The sequence below is a fragment of the Liolophura sinensis genome, chromosome 13 (assembly GCF_032854445.1).
Source record: "Liolophura sinensis isolate JHLJ2023 chromosome 13, CUHK_Ljap_v2, whole genome shotgun sequence".
NCBI classification, from domain to species: domain Eukaryota; kingdom Metazoa; phylum Mollusca; class Polyplacophora; order Chitonida; family Chitonidae; genus Liolophura; species Liolophura sinensis.
This window is the reverse complement of record NC_088307.1, coordinates 28665845-28687972: the sequence shown is the minus strand read 5'-3', so window position 1 is coordinate 28687972 and position 22128 is coordinate 28665845. Positions and strand designations below refer to the sequence as shown.

At 40.7% G+C, this 22128-nt stretch overlaps 1 protein-coding gene across 1 annotated transcript in view; it reads left to right on the top strand.

Moving 5' to 3' along the window:
- Window positions 1–22128, top strand: part of LOC135481043 (ATP-dependent RNA helicase A-like) — a 65631-nt gene that overhangs the window by 4750 nt on the left and 38753 nt on the right. The window contains 6 exon segments of the mRNA XM_064760974.1: window positions 3976–4077; window positions 4079–4117; window positions 5914–6141; window positions 9110–9249; window positions 14569–14615; window positions 17025–17161. Coding sequence (XP_064617044.1) covers window positions 3976–4077; window positions 4079–4117; window positions 5914–6141; window positions 9110–9249; window positions 14569–14615; window positions 17025–17161 — 693 coding nt within the window.

The following is a 22128-nucleotide window of genomic DNA, read 5'->3' as shown; positions in this document are numbered from 1 at the left end:
GTATGTAATGATGTGAAACCTGTCACCCCTCCTACCCTCTCATGCTTTCTTGACAGGTTCGTTGATGTAGGTAATGATGTGAAACCTGTCACCCCTCCTACCCTCTCATGCTTTCTTGACAGGTTCGTTGATGTACGTAATGATGTGAAACCTGTCACCCTTCCTACCCTCTCATGCTTTCTTGACAGGTTCGTTGATGTACGTAATGATGTGAAACCTGTCACCCCTCCTACCCCCTCATGCTTTCTTGACAGGTTCGTTGATATACGTAATGATGTGAAACCTGTCACGCCTCCTACCCTCTCATGCTTTCTTGACAGGTTCGTTGATGTATGTAATGATGTGAAACCTGTCACCCCTCCTACCCTCTCATGCTTTCTTGACAGGTTCGTTGATGTACGTAATGATGTGAAACCTGTCACCCCTCCTACCCTGTCATGCTTTCTTGACAGGTTCGTTGATGTATGTAATGATGTGAAACCTGTCACCCCTCCTACCCTCTCATGCTTTCTTGACAGGTTCGTTGATGTACGTAATGATGTGAAACCTGTCACCCCTCCTACCCTGTCATGCTTTCTTGACAGGTTCGTTGATATACGTAATGATGTGAAACCTGTCACCCCTCCTACCCTGTCATGCTTTCTTGACAGGTTCGTTGATGTATGTAATGATGTGAAACCTGTCACCCCTCCTACCCTCTCATGCTTTCTTGACAGGTTCGTTGATGTAGGTAATGATGTGAAACCTGTCACTCCTCCTACCCTCTCATGCTTTCTTGACAGGTTCGTTGATGTATGTAATGATGTGAAACCTGTCACCCCTCCTACCCTCTCATGCTTTCTTGACAGGTTCGTTGATGTATGTAATGATGTGAAACCTGTCACCCCTCCTACCCTGTCATGCTTTCTTGACAGGTTCGTTGATGTACATAATGATGTGAAACCTGTCACCCCTCCTACCCTCTCATGCTTTCTTGACAGGTTTCTTGATGTACGTAATGATGTGAAACCTGTCACCCCTCCTACCCTGTCATGCTTTCTTGACAGGTTCGTTGATATACGTAATGATGTGAAACCTGTCACCCCTCCTACCCTCTCATGCTTTCCTGTCATGCTTTCTTGACAGGCTCGTTGATATACGTAATGATGTGAAACCTGTCACCCCTCCTACCCTGTCATGCTTTCTTGACAGGTTCGTTGATGTATGTAATGATGTGAAACCTGTCACCCCTCCTACCCTGTCATGCTTTTGACAGGTTCGTTGATGTAGGTAATGATGTGAAACCTGTCACCCCTCCTACCCTGTCATGCTTTCTTGAGAGGTTCGTTGACGTATGTAATGATGTGAAACCTGTCATCCCTCCTATCGTCTCATGTTTTCTTGACAGGTTCATTGATGTATGTAATGATGTGAAACCTGTCACCCCTCCTACCCTCTCATGCTTTCTTGACAGGTTCGTTGATATACGTAATGATATGAAACCTGTCACCCCTCCTACCCTCTCATGCTTTCTTGACAGGTTCGTTGATGTACGTAATGGTGTGAAACCTGTCACCCCTCCTACCCTGTCATGCTTTCTTGACAAGTTCGTTGATGGACGTAATGATGTGAAACCTGTCACCCCTCCTACCCTCTTATGCTTTCTTGACAGGTTCGATGATGTACGTAATGATGTGAAACCTGTCACCCTTCCTATCCTCTCATGCTTTCTTGACAGGTTCGTTGATATACGTAATGATGTGAAACCTGTCACCCCTCCTACCCTGTCATGCTTTCTTGACAGGTTCGTTGATGTATGTAATGATGTGAAACCTGTCACCCCTCCTACCCTCTCATGCTTTCTTGACAGGTTCGTTGATGTAGGTAATGATGTGAAACCTGTCACTCCTCCTACCCTCTCATGCTTTCTTGACAGGTTCGTTGATGTATGTAATGATGTGAAACCTGTCACCCCTCCTACCCTCTCATGCTTTCTTGACAGGTTCGTTGATGTATGTAATGATGTGAAACCTGTCACCCCTCCTACCCTGTCATGCTTTCTTGACAGGTTCGTTGATGTACATAATGATGTGAAACCTGTCACCCCTCCTACCCTCTCATGCTTTCTTGACAGGTTTCTTGATGTACGTAATGATGTGAAACCTGTCCACCCCTCCTACCCTGTCATGCTTTCTTGACAGGTTCGTTGATATACGTAATGATGTGAAACCTGTCACCCCTCCTACCCTCTCATGCTTTCCTGTCATGCTTTCTTGACAGGTTCGTTGATATACGTAATGATGTGAAACCTGTCACCCCTCCTACCCTGTCATGCTTTCTTGACAGGTTCGTTGATGTATGTAATGATGTGAAACCTGTCACCCCTCCTACCCTGTCATGCTTTTGACAGGTTCGTTGATGTAGGTAATGATGTGAAACCTGTCACCCCTCCTACCCTGTCATGCTTTCTTGAGAGGTTCGTTGACGTATGTAATGATGTGAAACCAGTCATCCCTCCTATCGTCTCATGTTTTCTTGACAGGTTGATTGATGTATGTAATGATGTGAAACCTGTCACCCCTCCTACCCTCTCATGCTTTCTTGACAGGTTCGTTGATATACGTAATGATATGAAACCTGTCACCCCTCCTACCCTCTCATGCTTTCTTGACAGGTTCGTTGATGTACGTAATGATGTGAAACCTGTCACCCCTCCTACCCTGTCATGCTTTCTTGACAAGTTCGTTGATGGACGTAATGATGTGAAACCTGTCACCCCTCCTACCCTCTTATGCTTTCTTGACAGGTTCGATGATGTACGTAATGATGTGAAACCTGTCACCCTTCCTACCCTCTCATGCTTTCTTGACAGGTTCGTTGATGTACGTAATGATGTGAAACCTGTCACCCCTCCTACCCTGTCATGCTTTCTTGACAGGTTCGTTGATGTATGTAATGATGTGAAACCTGTCACCTCTCCTACCCTCTCATGCTTTCTTGACAGGTTCGTTGATGTAGGTAATGATGTGAAACCTGTCACCCCTCCTACCCTGTCATGCTTTCTTGACAAGTTCGTTGATGGACGTAATGATGTGAAACCTGTCACCCCTCCTACCCTCTTATGCTTTCTTGACAGGTTCGATGATGTACGTAATGATGTGAAACCTGTCCACCCTTCCTACCCTGTCATGCTTTCTTGACAGGTTCGTTGATGTACGTAATGATGTGAAACCTGTCACCCCCTCCTACCCTGTCATGCTTTCTTGACAGGTTCGTTGATGTATGTAATGATGTGAAACCTGTCACCTCTCCTACCCTCTCATGCTTTCTTGACAGGTTCGTTGATGTACGTAATGATGTGAAACCTGTCACCCCTCCTACCCTGTCATGCTTTCTTGACAGGTTCGTTGATATACGTAATGATGTGAAACCTGTCACCCCTCCTACCCTCTCATGCTTTCTTGACAGGTTCGTTGATGTACGTAATGATGTGAAACCTGTCACCCCTCCTACCCTCTCATGCTTTCTTGACAGGTTTCTTGATGTACGTAATGATGTGAAACCTGTCACCCCTCCTAACCCTGTCATGCTTTCTTGACAGGTTTGTTGATGTATGTAATGATGTGAAACCTGTCACCTCTCCTACCCTCTCATGCTTTCTTGACAGGTTCGTTGATGTACGTAATGATGTGAAACCTGTCACCCCTCCTACCCTCTCATGCTTCTTGGACAGGTTCGTTGATATACGTAATGATGTGAAACCTGTCACCCCTCCTACCCTCTCATGCTTTCTTGACAGGTTCGTTGACGTACGTAATGATGTGAAACCTGTCACCCTTCCTACCCTCTCATGCTTTCTTGACAGGTTCGTTGACGTATGTAATGATGTGAAACCTGTCACCCCTCCTACCCTGTCATGCTTTCTTGACAGGTTCGTTGACGTATGTAATGATGTGAAACCTGTCATCCATCCTATCCTCTCATATTTCTTGACAGGTTCGTGTGGAAGGATTTAACTATGTCGGTGTTGGAAACTCCACCACCAGAAGGATGCCCAGACAAAACTGCGCCCGAGACTTCATACAGTTCCTCGTCAGACCAAGGCTTGATGAAGGCAGCCGATGTTCCAGCTGTCAGTGTAAGCACACCTACTGTGTTTCACCGAAAATTTGGTGTGTAAAGTGCACTTTCAGAAACATGCAAAGGCCCTAAAATGATACTCTTACGTTTTTCTGATAAGACGTTCATCAAACTTCACAAAAAAACTTACGTGGCCCAATAAAATGGATGAAAAGAATCAGAATCCAGCAAAATGGGCCACTTTAAGAGTTTACATTGGGTGAAATACCAGATTGCCATTAATTTTGTGAAGTATTATTTATTCCTTTTTCCCTACTCCAAATTTTTAGGGTATTACATACTTCCTAAAAACTAAAAAGCATAATTTACATTCCACTGAGAAAATAGATTTAAGAAATTTGTGTAAGTGGCATTGTGCAATATACTGACCAAGGTTATAACACCAACTGTGGCTGTATTTCAACCCCTCTGCACTTTCATTAGATTTGGCTGAATGATTTTTTTGTCACCTTTCTTGTCAAATCACTTCTTGTCAAAAGTGCCTGAGAGTTTTCTAACCTAGACACAGCATAATTCCATTTATGATCAAAATAAGACAAAAGGAAGCTTTGTAAAAGTGGGCTTTTGTCAAGAGTGTCAGCTCAGGATTAAACACTGATAGTTGTTGTATTTCACTACCTTTACAGAAATATAGAAACTAGGCTTTTTCAGCTCACCTTACAAAATAATGAGAGTTATTGAGAGAGGGGGATCGGATGCTGGTGGTGGCGGTAGCAGTGTCCAGTTTGGTTAAAGTTTTTGACCAATCATAGGGTGGCAGTGGCCATCCATAGTACACACATAGCCAATCATAGGGTTGCAGTGGCCACCAAGAGTACACAGATAGCCAATCATAGAGTTGCAGTGGCCATTCATAGTTCAGAGATAGCCAATCACATGGTTGCAGTGGCCATCCATAGTACACAGATAGCCAATCACAGGGTTGCAGTGACCACCCAGAGTACACAGATAGCCAGTCATCAGTAGTGATTTGCTACTGGCGAGCTACTGGTATTTTCTCGGCGTCTTTCAGCATGAGTGGAAATGAGCAATTTAAAATTCTGATTTTATACCATATGTTTTAATATCTTGGTTGGGGTTTTATCCACTGGTCCTGGAAAATTAATGGCACAGCACTGTTTGTTTACTAATTGTTCTCTGTTTGTTACTAATTGTTTAGTTTACTACTTGTTCACCGTTTGTTTGCTGCTTGTTCACTGTTTACTAATTGTTCACAGTTTGCTTACTTATTGTTCACTGTTTGTTTACTACTTGTTCAGTGTTTGTTTACTACCTGTTCACTGTTTGTTTACTACTTGTTCACTGTTTGTTTACTACCTGTTCAGTTTACTACTTGTTCACTGTTTGTTTACTACTTGTTCACTGTTTGTTTACTACCTGTTCATTGTTTGTTTACTACCTGTTCAGTTTACTACTTGTTCACTGTTTGTTTACTACTTGTTCACTGTTTGTTTACTACCTGTTCAGTTTACTACTTGTTCACTATTTGTTCACTGTTTGTTTACTGGCCTATGCTCCACATACTGTAATTAACCTAATCCAAGTATGAGCTCTGTCTTAGCTCTCATTGTTTTTTCCCACTAGAAGTCAGTGTTTAAATGGCATCGTCCCTATTGCAGAAATAGATATAGGTACTAATTTTATGTGTCAGATTTGGCTTTTTCATTCATTCTTTTATGAGCTTTGCTCGGTTTCTTACCACCATAATCCTGGCTGTCTTGGTCGTATAAGTGAAGTATTCTTGAGTACGGCATAAAACACCAGTGTTATAATGTCATTCGACTCTGATTCCAGCTGCCAGCAGATGCCACCTCTGGCATGGCTGGAGAGGAAGGCATGCCCCTAGATGCCAAGGGTGGAGCTCTAACCTCAGGCACCCTACCCCCTCACCTATTGGCCTCTGGTGGGGTGGGTGTTGGAGAGGGGACATCCCTGTTTGCTCGAGAACAGCCTGTGCCATACCAGAGAGGTCCACCCCAGGAGTATCTGGACAGACTGAAGGATGAACGCAAAGTGGAAGAGGTGAGGCTACCCAGGAGCTGTAGGGAGCCTAGTGTTCAATTAGTCATACTATAGGGCTTGTTTCATGTGTAAATAGGGTATAAGTGTAACTCTGCAGAAAGTGGAACAAAAATTGGAAGAGGTGAAGCCACCAAGGAGCTGTATTGAGCTGCATGTAGTGCTCCGTGAGTCATACTGAAGGACTGGTTTCATGTGTAAATAGAGTATTTATAAGTATAAATAAAATCATATAGACAGGTACATTTCACATATAACTAGGGTATAAGTGTAATTCTCGGGAAGTTAAGCGTAAAGTGGAAGAGATGTTGGGAGTTACATTTCCATACATGCATGTACTCTTTTGCGTGTGACCTCACATCTAGCTAATACGTGCAGCTGGCTTATGTCACTTAATTATTGGGTTTTGGTTCTTGCCTTTCAGTCTCTGAAAGGTCTGGCAGCAGGTTGCAGATGGGCAGGTTGTTCCAGTTGGTTTCCTTCTGCCATAATGCTGGAAGCTTTGGTATAAGTGAAATATTCTTGAGTACGATTTAAAACTCCAGTCAAATTCACCTGTGACGTATACATGTACATGTATCTGTCAGGTCAGATCTGGTTTCATTCGCAGTCTCACAAAGGGAATTTTTGTGACTGCCAGCTGTCATTGTTCTTGCTGCCTGTCAGATCTGGTTTCATTCGCAGCCTCACAAATGGAATTTTTGTGACTGCCAGCTGTCATTGTTCTTGCTGACTGTCAGATGTGGTTTCATTCGCAGCCTCACAAATGGAATTTGTGTGACTCCCAGCTGTCATTGTTCTTGTTGCCTGTCAGATCTGGTTTCATTCGCAGTCTCACAAAGGGGATTTTTATGATTCCCCAGCTGTCATTGTTCTTGCTGTCTGTCAGATCTGGTTTCATTCGCAGTCTCACAAAGGGAATTTTTGTGACTCCTCAGCTGTCATTGCTTTTGCTACCTGTCAGATCTGGTTTTATTCCCAGTCTCATAAAGGGAATTTTTGTGACTCCCTAGCTGTCATTGCACTTGCTGACTGTCAGATGTGGTTTCATTTGCAGTCTCACAAAGGAAATTTTTGTGACTCCCCAGCTGTCATTGTTCTTGCTGCCTGTCAGGTCTGGTTTCATTCGCAGTCTCACAAAGGGAATTTTTATGACTCTCCAGCTGTCATTGTTCTTACTGCCTGCAGCCTCACAAAGGGAATTTTTGTGACTCCCCAGATGTCATTGTTCTTGCTGACTGTCAGATATGGTTTCATTTGCAGTCTCACAAAGGAAATTTTTGTGACTCCCCAGCTGTCATTGCTCTTGCTGCCTGTCAGACCTGGTTTCATTCACAGTCTCACAAAGGGAATTTTTGTGACTCTCCAGCTGTCATTGCACTTGCTGGCTGTCAGATGTGGTTTCATTTGCAGTCTCACAAAGGAAATTTTTGTGACTCCCCAGCTGTCATTGTTCTTGCTGTCTGTCAGATCTGGTTTCATTCGCAGTCTCACAAAGGGAATTTTTGTGACTCCCCGGCTGTCATTGTTCTTGGTGCCTGTCAGATCTGGTTTCATTCGCAGTCTCACAAAGGGAATTTTTGTGACTCCTCAGCTGTCATTGCTTTTGCTACCTGTCAGACCTGGTTTCATTCGCAGTCTCATAAAGAGAATTTTTGTGACTCCCAAGCTGTCATTGCTTTTGCTACCTGTCAGACCTGGTTTCATTCCTAGTCTCATAAAGAGAATTTTTGTGACTCCCCAGCTGTCATTGCTTTTGCTACCTGTCAGACCTGGTTTCATTCCCAGTCTCATAAAGAGAATTTTTGTGACCCCCCAGCTGTCATTGTTCTTGCTGTCTGTCAGATCTGGTTTCATTCGCAGTCTCACAAAGGGAATTCTTGTGACTCCCCAGCTGTCATTACTTTTGCTACCCGTCAGATCTGGTTTCATTCGCAGTCTCACAAAGGGAATTTTTGTTACCCCCCTCCCACCCCCCCCCCCCCCCACCCCCCCCAGCTGACAATGTACTTACTGCCTGTCAGACCCGGCTTCATTTGCAGTCTCACAAAGGGAATTTTTGTGACTCCCAGCTGTCATTGTTCTTGCTGCCTGTCAGGTCTGGTTTCATTCGCAGTCTCACAAAGGGGATTTTTATGACTCCCCAGCTGTCATTCGCTGTGTTTCAGCTACTGCGGTAGTAGTTGGAACAAGCTGCGGTGGCATCGTGGATAGACTGTCTGCCTCCTAAACAGTAGATCCAGGGTTCGGTCTTAAATCATCTCATACCTTAACATGGATATTAGCACTCTTGGCCCTGCCTCACCTGGTGCTCAGCATGAGAGGATTTAGGCCAAGCATTGGTCGGCCCAGTGTCAGTATATGTGACAGAGTGGGGCACTGGGTCTGGTGTCTTCAGCAGGGTGTTCCATTGGTGTTCCTGGCCATACGGATATGTCGGCATAGTGTTCCAGTGGCGTTAAAGGCACTATGAATATATCAGCATTGGGTTCCAGTGGTGTTCCAGGCCATACGGATATGTCGGGATAGTGTTCCAGTGGCGTTAAAGGCACTATGAATATATCAGCATTGGGTTCCATTGGTGTTCCTGGCCATACGGATATGTCGGCATAGTGTTCCAGTGGCGTTAAAGGCACTATGAATATATCAGCATTGGGTTCCAGTGGTGTTCCAGGCACTATGAATATATCAGCATTGGGTTCCAGTGGCGTTCCAGGCACTATGAATATATTAGCACTGGGTTCCAGTGACGTTCCAGGCACTATGAATATATCAGCATTGTGTTCCAGTGGCGTTTCAGGCATTATGAGTATATCAGCATTGGGTTCCAGTGGCGTTCCATGCACTATAAATATATCAGCATTCGGTTCCAGTGGCGCTCCAGGCACTATGATTATGTCAGCATCATAGTGTTCCAGTAAAAGTTGTTGTGAGGAACCTGTTAAACAAGTCCAGTCATTTGTTGTTGTAGGCAGAAGACGTAGACTTCAGTGCTAACATCCATGGAGGTTGGACGCTAGAAAATGCCAAGAGTCGCCTGCATCAGTTTCTTCAGATGAACAAGATCCACACGGACTACAGATACAGCCGAGTGGGGCCGGATCACAACAGGTATAGTCCAGAGCAGTTTTTCTGGAAGTGTACATCATATTGCAATGGCGAGGGGGTTAGAGCATATGTCTTTTAAGCTGTGTTAGACCCGAGAATTCAATCCCTGCTTGAGTCACGTTTGGGTCTTCATGTTAAATTAGCAATGTATGGGTACTTCCTTCTTTATTGCTCAGGCATAAGAAACGATGAGGGCCAGGTTCACCCAGGCCGAACTTTTTTTAAAATTCTGGCTATTTAAAAAAGATTAAAGGAAATTAACAACCAGACAAAAAGAAAAGCATGAAAAATTCTCTTCTGTCAGTGCCAGTAAATTCTTCTGTGTAGAATATAACCCATTTTGGAGTGTCTGTTGGCTTTTGATGCACAAACTCATGTTTAATCCTGGTCTGGGCTTTACACCATGTGGCTGTAGCATGGCAGTACACTGAGGCAGTGCCATATGTACATGTTGTTATATAGGTGTGGGAGGGTGTGAAAGCTACAGGCACATTGGTGGTAAACACAACTGATTGGTTTTACACCATGTGGCTGTAGCATGGCAGGACACTGAGGCAGTGCCATATGTACATGTTGTTATATAGGTGTGGAAGCTACAGGCACATGGGTGGTAAACACAACTGATTGGTTTTACACCATGTGGCTGTAGCATGGCAGTACACTGAGGCAGTGCCATATGTACATGTTGTTATATAGGTGTGGGAGGGTGTGGAAGTTACAGGTACATGGGTGGTAAACACAACTGATTGGTTTTACACCATGTGGCTGCAGCATGACATTACACTGAGGCAGTGCCATATGTACATGTTGTTATATAGGTGTGGGAGGGTGTGGAAGCTACAGGCACATGGGTGGTAAACACAACTAATTGATTTTACACCATGTGGCTGTAGCATGACATTACACTGAGGCAGTGCCATATGTACATGTTGTTATATAGGTGTGGGAGGTTGTGGAAGCTACAGGCACATGGGTGGTTAACACAACTGATTGGTTTTACACCATGTCACTGTAGCATGGCAGTACACTGAGGCAGTGCCATATGTACATGTTGTTATATAGGTGTGGAAGGGTGTGGAAGCTACAGGCACATGGGTGGTAAACACAACTGATTGGTTTTACACCATGTGGCTGTAGCATAACATTACACTGAGGCAGTGCCATATGTACATGTTGTTATATAGGTGTGGAAGGGTGTGGAAGATACAGGCACATGGGTGGTAAACACAACTGATTGGTTTTACACCATGTGGCTGTAGCATGGCAGTACACTGAGGCAGTGCCATATGTACATGTTGTTATATAGGTGTGGAAGGGTGTGGAAGATACAGGCACATGGGTGGTAAACACAACTGATTGGTTTTACACCATGTGGTTGTGGTATGGCAGTACACTGAGGCAGTGCCATATGTACATGTTGTTATATAGGTGTGGGAGGGTGTGGAAGTTACAGGCACATGGGTGGTAAACACAACCGATTGGTTCTACACCATGTGGCTGTAGCATGGCAGTACACTGAGGCAGTGCCATATGTACATGTTGTTATATAGGTGTGGTTTCCTTTGCTTTCTTGTGGTCGACATGCAGGTGGTACAAACGTGAACTCCATAGTGTGGTGTCAGACATCAGCTCAATAATACAAAATTAGTTTCTCTTTGATTTGAATGAAAACAAATGGTTGGTTGTTTCACCGTTTGCTTTCTAAACATTGACTCACCTATGGTGGGTATTCCCCCATTGTATTTGAGGAGCTCTTAAGGTGACAGGTGTGCATTTCTGTCTGAGATAAAAGTTGACAGATTCATGTAGAGTATGTGGTTGTACTTATATAAATTAAACTGTAATAATACATGAAATTGTTCTCTGTTTTCAGGAATTTAATCAGTTTGAAATTTTGGACTTCTAAGTAGACAATGTAGAGAATTTTCAGTAGAGATTCAGTCTAAAAACTCCAAGGGTCTGAACTTCTTGTTTTAATTTTGATCTGACAGTGAAAGTATTTATATTGTGATAATAGGTGTGCTTTGAATTACCTCCCTTGTTCCCCGACCGACTTTGATGTAACCCGAGGCTAGTTTTTAAGGCATGAAACTACAAGAAGTGGGCCCTCGGCCGCTAAAAGCATGAGGAATGTAAGTTATCTCACACAGGAACAAATATTTACTAGGCAACAAAATGTAAAGAAAAAAAACATGGTATCAACAGAAACGTGATATTTGGAAGACGAAGATGTGGAGATATCTTGAATAAAGTCCATGTTTTTCAATTTAAAGAGTTGGGCCAAGCTGTGTATTGTATTTATTTGGGGCCAGGATTTTTAAATTACCTCCGAATTGATTAAAAAATGCATATCATTTCCTGGGCTTCCCTTCTAAGATTACAAAGTTAACATCTGTCTTAAAGCTAGGCCTTCAACTGCTTTATGCCCCTTTAACTCTGAAACTTGTCATTAGCCATAATGCTGAGGTCCCAACTAACCACAGTTTACCCTTCAAAACATTTCAAACGGGAGGGTTACCTCAATTGAGGTAATTCCGTGTGGCCCTATTCTCTTAGTTTGTTCTTGGATTTTGTATGTGTTCATGCAGTTTGTATCGAATATTTGACCCGATATGACAAAGACGTACAAATATGGACCATATAATTTGCTGAAAATGTCATTCTCTTTGGATTTTGACTTGGCTTTATGGGCCTTGTTTCAGCAACTTCACATGTTATATTACATACTACGGTGATAACATCATAATGTTCTCAAAACTAAAACAGATTAGTGATGGACATTTTTGTGTAAAGGTTACTTTGGACAGTTTGCATTGAATTAAATTAAAAATACTGTCTAAATTATTTACACGAAAAAAACTTCCTCAGTATTACAACTATAGATTATGGTTGTCAACAAAAATTTTGCTGAAATTGAAAGTGTTGCAGTTCACTTTTCAAATTTAATTTGTTGACTATAGTTTTCGGTACTAGTCTGTTTAGATGAGAGGTTTGGACGGAAGTGTTCAGCATCTAGGGGCAGATTGCTTGACCAGTGACCTTTATGACCAGCGAGAGAGTGAGCAGTGCTGTTGTGGTCAACATCTGACCACAGGTCACTGCGATTGGCTAATCCTTTGTAGCAGGTGGAGATTGCTGGCCACAGGGAAATGTCACAAAATTTGAACTCTTTCGTATCCTGGGCTCTGGTATCTTGGGCTCTGGTATCTTGAGCTCTGGTATCCTGGGCTCTGGCATCCTGGGCTCTGGTATTCTGAGCTCTGATATCTTGAGCTCTGGCACCCTGGGCTCTGGTATCCTGAGCTCTGGTATCCTGGTCTGACTGTTTTTAACAATAATAACCTGTGGACGTCTACATCTGGAGAAAAGTCTGTTTTAGAGACAAATTACTCAGTTGTTTTTTGTGAAAGTACCTCCTGATTGTCCCAATCATATTTCAGATTTGTATAAAAGTAAAAAAAAAAAAACAAAAAAAACACCCCCAAGCATTATTTTTTGGACATTTTCATTAGGTTAATATTTCTATCAATTTGGGCTAGATAATTGTGCTTTAAAAAAATATACATGTGGTAGTTTAATGCCCCATGGATAAGAAGAATCACACATGATCCATATGATCATTTCTGAGTAAAGCTTGGATTGAATTGGCACCAATCTTCACCTGCGCAGTGTCATCAAGACAGGAATGATTTGCACACATTCCTTGAATATTCATTGGAGAATTGCATATTTGAAAAGATGTTAAAGGGAAAAGGAAGGAAAAACAAAGTACATCATCTTCACAACAAAAGTGACAGATATTTTCCTTACAGTTATTTGAAAAAAATGATGGCACAGTGCACTGATCAGCCATTTGACCTTTTCTTTGAGAGAGTTGACCTCTGGCATACCTGTTTGCCATTGGTTACTCTTGCATACCTCATTAGCATAATGTGTAACTGCTAACTCTGACGTCATAGGTTGCAGAAATCTGTGTATAAGATGGCATACACAAGATCCAAGATAGGTTATGTACAGGATTCAGATATGTTTAAGAATTCTACATAGACTTCATGTGCTGTGCACTGTGCTATTATGTCAACTCATGTCCCTAAGAGTTCTTTGTCTCCTCATGGGTTATCTTCCCCTTATTCTTGTTCACTGTTAAACTTTTTAAAAATTATGTTTTATGAATTTATGTCTTTAGGAAGAATTTTGCTAATTTTATCAGATGGGATTGGGCTAGTGGGTGAAGGAGAGGTGAAGTTGTTTGTTGGGAGATGTTAATGAAATTGGCGAGTGTTTTTTTTCCTTCTTTGAGCAGTTTTAGTGAATTGCTTTGTTGTCATTATGATATCCAAATTCAAATTATTCACTGATTATAGAGATAAATGAAATCCCTACTGGTTTGGGAAAATTTTTGTAGTAGGTTACCATAGCAACCTACTAGGTAAAAAAATGGGGAAGGTAATCTATGCTGAGACAATGAGAAATCAAATCAAAATAATAAAGGAAATTGAATGTTGTGAAGATGACTTACTTTAATATCCTATCCCGTCAGTTCCAAATGTGGCTGAGCACAGCTCCCCCTATCAGCCTCTGGCACAGTTGTCTCCCCTACCCTATCATTGCCCCTGGGTGCTGAACTGGTGCTTGTAACGACGCTTTGCAACCATCCTGACAGGTAAGACATTGCTGATAATTCCGGAACCAGGCAAGTTGTTCATGTTGTAGGCTTTCACTTTCACAGGGAAAAACGTAGGGACTCTTGTCGTGCAGTTTTGTCCCTGACAGTGTTCCTGACAGGAGAATGTCAGCCGGTGGTGTTGTGTGTATCCACAACTGTGTTCCTATTTAAAATAATGGGATTGAAGTTTTTCTGTTGCAGCTGATATTTGATGTGCGTGTATGTATTTAAGTTTTCATATATTGTAACATTGTAGGCCTTCTCATAGCTACATTTATACCTACAGTAAATCTTCAACCTTTTCAACCACTAAAAACCTTTTTTGTTTTGAGTGGAATTTATGCATACAATTATTCTGAAAATGACATTAAAATTGATTGGCTTGTGCCATTAAAGATGCAAGCTTCATCAACCATGTAAATTATTTCCCTACACCCCATAGTTCTCTCAGAATGTTTCAGAATATTGGTTCCAGGGGCATTTGAAAAGGTCGAAGAATTGGGGTAACTGAGCTTTCAAAAATAGAGCTACATTCAACTGATTTTAAAAGATAAAAATGTGCGAAATTTGACCTAAAAGTTTAACCTTTCACATCAAAGAAAGGCTAATTCTGCAAGTCAAATATAATGCGAATGTTCTGGTTTGTGTGTTTTTAGGAGTTTTATTGCAGAGATGGATGTCCACATCAGGAAACTCCAGAAAAGTAAGCAGTCAAAAGCTGTACAAGTTTTACAACCACAAATAAACTTATGACACTTTTGGGATTTAACTCTTTAGGGCATTCAGTCATGCGAGTCCAAAATTGGTATGTATGGGCAAGTGGGTGTGTGGATAAATATCCGGAACAATGTATGGTTCAGTGGAGAGAAAAATGATTGGAAATGAGTTGTGAAATTTATGGGTAAATGACTTTGGAAATAACTAGGGGAGTGACTGAGTAAATGACTGTGGAATTGAATAGGAAAGTGATTGAGTAAATGACTGTAGAAATGAATAGGGACGTGATTGAGTAAATGACTGTAGAAATGAATAGAGAAGTGATTGAGTAAATGACTGTAGAAATGAATAGGGACGTGATTGAGTAAATGATTGTGGAATTGAATAGGAAAGTGATTGAGTAAATGACTGTGGAAATGAATAGGGATGTTATTGAGTAAATGACTGTGGAAATGAATAGGGACGTGATTGAGTAAATGATTGTGGAAATGAATAGGGAGTGATTGAGTAAATGACTGTGGAAATGAATAGGGACGTGATTGAGTAAATGACTGTAGAAATGAATAGGGACGTGATTGAGTAAATGACTGTAGAAATGAATAGGAAAGTGACTGAGTAAATGACTGGAAATGAATAGGGACGTGATTGAGTAAATGACTGTAGAAATGAATAGGGACGTGATTGAGTAAATGACTGTAGAAATGAATAGGAAAGTGACTGAGTAAATGACTGGAAATGAATAGGGACGTGATTGAGTAAATGACTGTGGAAATGAATAGGGACGTGATTGAGTAAATGATTGTGGAAATGAATAGGGAGTGATTGAGTAAATGACTGTAGAAATGAATAGGAAAGTGATTGAGTAAATGACTGTAGAAATGAATAGGGACGTGATTGAGTAAATGACTGTAGAAATGAATAGGAAAGTGACTGAGTAAATGACTGGAAATGAATAGGGATATTATTGAGTAAATGACTTTGGAAATGATTAGGAAAGTGATTGAGTAAATGACTGTTGAAATGATTAGGAAAGTGATTGAGTAAATGATTGTGGAATTGAATAGGAAAGTGATTGAGTAAATGATTGTGGAATTGAATAGGAAAGTGATTGAGTAAATGACTAGAAATGAAATGGGAAATAATTGAGTAAATGACTGTAGAAATGAATAGGGAGTGATTGAGTAAATGACTGTGGAATTGAATAGGAAAGTGATTGGGTAAATGACTAGAAATGAATAGGAAATTGATTGAGTAAATGACTGTAGAAATAAATAAGGACGTGATTGGAGATATGGATGGGTAAATGAATGGGTCGGTATACAATCAAAAAAGTAAAATAATATGTGAATGGATGAATAAGAGTTTAAAAATGCTCATTGGGCCTTTATTTTCAAATTTGTTGATGCAAAACATGTTGGTGGTGTTGGAGATGTCTTCCAACATGTTGAGTGCATTTTGAAATGTGCAAGTGTCTGCTCTCTTAAAGCCAACGGAAACACCCATGTTCCATATGATTGTATTCGAAAAATGTGTCCATACAGTTAAATACTATATTTGTCCCTAACCTTTACACCTTTTCCCTTTCCAGCGAAAATAAAAAGAGAAACAGATTTACGTTTATAGGCAAATAAGGGTCATAAAATATTACTTTTGCTGTAATAATGCCTGGTTTCCTTCCACCATAATGTAGTCCATCGTCGTATGAGTAGATTATTATTGAGTAATATTTAATATAATAATAATAATATTCGATGTAAAACATCAGACAAATAAATAAATGGAAGCATTAGATTTGTGCAATACATATACAGGGAGGTTGTCATCCCAGTTTGCATAAAAACGTCTTTCTTAAATCAAAAGAATCAAGAAAAATGGTAAACAGTGACCAAATAATATGATCATTATAGATAAAGGTGAAGAAAACATAATCATAATTTGATCAGATTAAATGCATGTGTTTGTATATAAACAATAAATTTACATTAAAATAAATGTATTAGACATGTGTCACATGTGATATATACAAAGATGTGATCCCAAATACCCTGCATACAAAAATATTTTGAAATACCCTTTTCTCCTGAAAGAAAAAAATAAATAAATAGAATAAAGACCATATTTGCAGATGAGTTCTCTTTCATCTAATTTTGGTATCATTGTTATGTTTTCCACTCTTGTATTTCATCCACTTTGATGGAAGGCGTAGGTACATGTACATTATTCTGTACATCACTGGAGGCAGTGTTGTTCTTCTCTACCCAAGGTCAGAGGTTAACCCCGAGCTTTCCAGTTCCCTCCCCTTATAAAACTGATGTCCATTGTAGAAGTGAAAAGCTCTTGAGTGTGGAGTTAGTAATACAGAATAATGTAATAAATCCATAACTGTCATCCACAGCAATTAAAGGTCGTGAACATGGGTCTAACAAACAGATGGCATCAAAATCCTGTGCCCTTTCTCTGGTGCGACAGCTTTACCATCTGAAACTTGTGGAGGCTTACACGGGCGAGACGAAGAAAAAGGTTGCAGATAAAGTAAGATTACGGGGCAGGTTTAATGAAGCTCACTTAGCCAAATAAGCGCTTAACTACCATGGCAACATATGTTATAGAGGTATAAAGTGCACTTAGCTAAGGCTAACGTGACACTAAGTAAGCTTCATGAACCTGGCCCATGACTTCTAAGGATTATTCTTCCATTTGAAACTCAGGGATGTGTGCACAGGTGAACCTAAGAAAAAAGTCACAGATATGGTGAGAATATGGTTTGTAAGGATTTGGTTGGTCAACTGTTCCATTTAAAACTCAGGGATGTGTGCACAGGTGAACCTAAGAAAAAAGTGACAGATATGGTGAGATTATGGTTTGTAAGGATTTGGTTGGTCAACTCTTCCATTTAAAACTCAGGGATGTGTGCACAGGAAAAAGTCACAGATATGGTGAGATTATGGTTTGTAAAGATTTGGTTGGTCAACTGTTCCATTTAAAACTCAGGGATGTGTGCACAGGTGAACCTAAGAAAAAAGTGACAGATATGGTGAGATTATGGTTTGTAAGGATTTGGTTGGTCAACTCTTCCATTTGAAACTCAGGGATGTGTGCACAGGTGAACCTAAGAAAAAAGTCGCAGATATGGTGAGATTATGGTTTGTAAGGATTTGGTGGGTCAACTCTTTCATTTGAAACTCAGGGATGTGTGCACAGGTGAACCTAAGAAAAAAGTCGCAGATATGGTGAGATAAGTTTGTAAGGATTTTGTTGGTCAACTCTTCCATTTGAAACTCAGGGATGTGTGCACAGGTGAACCTAAGAAAAAAGTCACAGATATGGTGAGATTATGGTTTGTAAGGATTTGGTTGGTCAACTCTTCCATTTAAAACTCATGGATGTGTGCACAGGTGAACCTAAGAAAAAAGTGACAGATATGGTGAGAATATGGTTTGTAAGGATTTGGTTGGTCAACTCTTCCATTTGAAACTCAGGGATGTGTGCACAGGTGAACCTAAGAAAAACGTCACAGATATGGTGAGATTATGGTTTGTAAGGATTTGGTTGGTCAACTCTTCCATTTGAAACTCAGGGATGTGTGCACAGGTGAACCTAAGAAAAAAGTCACAGATATGGTGAGATTATGGTTTGTAAGGATTTGGTTGGTCAACTCTTCCATTTAAAACTCATGGATGTGTGCACAGGTGAACCTAAGAAAAAAGTGACAGATATGGTGAGAATATGGTTTGTAAGGATTTGGTTGGTCAACTCTTCCATTTGAAACTCAGGGATGTGTGCACAGGTGAACCTAAGAAAAACGTCACAGATATGGTGAGATTATGGTTTGTAAGGATTTGGTTGGTCAACTCTTCCATTTGAAACTCAGGGATGTGTGCACAGGTGAACCTAAGAAAAAAGTCACAGATATGGTGAGATTATGATTTGTAAGGATTTGGTTGGTCAACTCTTTCATTTGAAACTCATGGATGTGTGCACAGGTGAACCTAAGAAAAAAGTCACAGATATGGTGTGAATATGGTTTGTAAGGATTTGGTTGGTCAGCTCTTTCATTTGAAACTCATGGATGTGTGCACAGGTGAACCTAAGAAAAAAGTCACAGATATGGTGAGAATATGGTTTGTAAGAATTTGGTTGGTCAACTCTTTCATTTGAAACTCATGGATGTGTGCACAGGTGAACCTAAGAAAAAAGTCACAGATATGGTGTGAATATGGTTTGTAAGGATTTGGTTGGTCAGCTCTTTCATTTGAAACTCATGGATGTGTGCACAGGTGAACCTAAGAAAAAAGTCACAGATATGGTGAGATATGGTTTGTAAGAATTTGGTTGGTCAACTCTTTCATTTGAAACTCAGGGATGTGTGCACAGGTGAACCTAAGAAAAAAGTCACAGATATGGTGAGAATATGGTTTGTAAGGATTTGGTTGGTCAACTCTTCCATTTGAAACTCAGGGATGTGTTCACAGGTGAACCTAAGAAAAAAGTCACAAATATGGTGGGATTATGGTTTGTAAGGATTTGGTTGGTCAACTCTTCCATTTGAAACTCAGGGATGTGTTCACAGGTGAACCTAAGAAAAAAGTCGCAGATATGGTGAGATTATGGTTTGTAAGGATTTGGTTGGTCAAGTCTTCCATTTAAAACTCAGGGATGTGTTCACAGGTGGACCTAAGAAAAAAGTCGCAGATATGGTGAGATTATGGTTTGTAAGGATTTGGTTGGTCAACTCTTTCATTTGAAACTCAGGGATGTGTGCACAGGTGAACCTAAGAAAAAAGTCGCAGATATGGTGAGATTATGGTTTGTAAGGATTTGGTTGGTCAACTCTTCCATTTGAAACTCAGGGATGTGTTCAGAGGTGAACCTAAGAAAAAAGTCGCAGATATGGTGAGATTATGGTTTGTAAGGATTTGGTTGGTCAACTCTTTCATTTGAAACTCAGGGATGTGTGCACAGGTGAACCTAAGAAAAAAGTCGCAGATATGGTGAGATTATGGTTTGTAAGGATTTGGTTGGTCAACTCTTCCATTTGAAACTCAGGGATGGGTACACAGGTGAACCTAAGAAAAAAGTCACAGATATGGTGAGAATATGGTTTGTAAGGATTTGGTTGGTCAAGTCTTTCATTTGAAACTCAGGGATGTGTGCACAGGTGAACCTAAGAAAAAAGTCACAGATTTGGTGAGATTATGGTTTGTAAGGATTTGGTTGGTCAACTCTTTCTTTGAAACTCAGGGATGTGTGCACAGGTGAACCTAAGAAAAAAGTCACAGATATGGTGAGATTATGGTTTGTAAGGATTTGGTTGGTCAACTCTTTCATTTGAAACTCATGGATGTGTGCACAGGTGAACCTAAGAAAAAAGTCACAGATATGGTGAGATTATGGTTTGTAAGGATTTGGTTGGTCAACTCTTTCATTTGAAACTCATGGATGTGTGCACAGGTGAACCTAAGAAAAAAGTCACAGATATGGTGAGATTATGGTTTGTAAGGATTTGGTTGGTCAACTCTTCCATTTGAAACTCATGGATGTGTGCACAGGTGAACCTAAGAAAAACGTCACAGATATGGTGAGATTATGGTTTGTAAGGATTTGGTTGGTCAACTCTTCCATTTGAAACTCATGGATGTGTGCACAGGTGAACCTAAGAAAAAAGTCACAGATATGGTGAGATTATGGTTTGTAAGGATTTGGTTGGTCAACTCTTTCATTTGAAACTCATGGATGTGTGCACAGGTGAACCTAAGAAAAAAGTCACAGATATGGTGTGAATATGGTTTGTAAGGATTTGGTTGGTCAGCTCTTTCATTTGAAACTCATGGATGTGTGCACAGGTGAACCTAAGAAAAAAGTCACAAATATGGTGAGATTATGGTTTGTAAGGATTTGGTTGGTCAGCTCTTTCATTTGAAACTCATGGATGTGTGCACAGGTGAACCTAAGAAAAAAGTCACAGATATGGTGAGAATATGGTTTGTAAGGATTTGGTTGGTCAACTCTTCCATTTGAAACTCATGGATGTGTGCACAGGTGAACCTAAGAAAAAAGTCACAGATATGGTGAGATTATGATTTGTAAGGATTTGGTTGGTCAACTCTTCCATTTGAAACTCAGGGATATGTGCACAGGTGAACCTAAGAAAAAAAGTCACAGATATGGTGAGATTATGGTTTGTAAGGATTTGGTTGGTCAACTCTTCCATTTAAAACTCATGGATGTGTGCACAGGTGAACCTAAGAAAAAAGTGACAGATATGGTGAGAATATGGTTTGTAAGGATTTGGTTGGTCAACTCTTCCATTTGAAACTCAGGGATGTGTGCACAGGTGAACCTAAGAAAAACATCACAGATATGGTGAGATTATGGTTTGTAAGGATTTGGTTGGTCAACTCTTCCATTTGAAACTCAGGGATGTGTGCACAGGTGAACCTAAGAAAAAAGTCACAGATATGGTGAGATTATGATTTGTAAGGATTTGGTTGGTCAACTCTTTCATTTGAAACTCATGGATGTGTGCACAGGTGAACCTAAGAAAAAAGTCACAGATATGGTGTGAATATGGTTTGTAAGGATTTGGTTGGTCAGCTCTTTCATTTGAAACTCATGGATGTGTGCACAGGTGAACCTAAGAAAAAAGTCACAGATATGGTGAGAATATGGTTTGTAAGAATTTGGTTGGTCAACTCTTTCATTTGAAACTCATGGATGTGTGCACAGGTGAACCTAAGAAAAAAGTCACAGATATGGTGTGAATATGGTTTGTAAGGATTTGGTTGGTCAGCTCTTTCATTTGAAACTCATGGATGTGTGCACAGGTGAACCTAAGAAAAAAGTCACAGATATGGTGAGAATATGGTTTGTAAGAATTTGGTTGGTCAACTCTTTCATTTGAAACTCAGGGATGTGTGCACAGGTGAACCTAAGAAAAAAGTCACAGATATGGTGAGAATATGGTTTGTAAGGATTTGGTTGGTCAACTCTTCCATTTAAAACTCAGGGATGTGTTCACAGGTGAACCTAAGAAAAAAGTCACAAATATGGTGGGATTATGGTTTGTAAGGATTTGGTTGGTCAACTCTTCCATTTGAAACTCAGGGATGTGTTCACAGGTGAACCTAAGCAAAAAGTCGCAGATATGGTGAGATTATGGTTTGTAAGGATTTGGTTGGTCAAGTCTTCCATTTAAAACTCAGGGATGTGTTCACAGGTGGACCTAAGAAAAAAGTCGCAGATATGGTGAGATTATGGTTTGTAAGGATTTGGTTGGTCAACTCTTTCATTTGAAACTCAGGGATGTGTGCACAGGTGAACCTAAGAAAAAAGTCGCAGATATGGTGAGATTATGGTTTGTAAGGATTTGGTTGGTCAACTCTTCCATTTGAAACTCAGGGATGTGTTCAGAGGTGAACCTAAGAAAAAAGTCGCAGATATGGTGAGATTATGGTTTGTAAGGATTTGGTTGGTCAACTCTTTCATTTGAAACTCAGGGA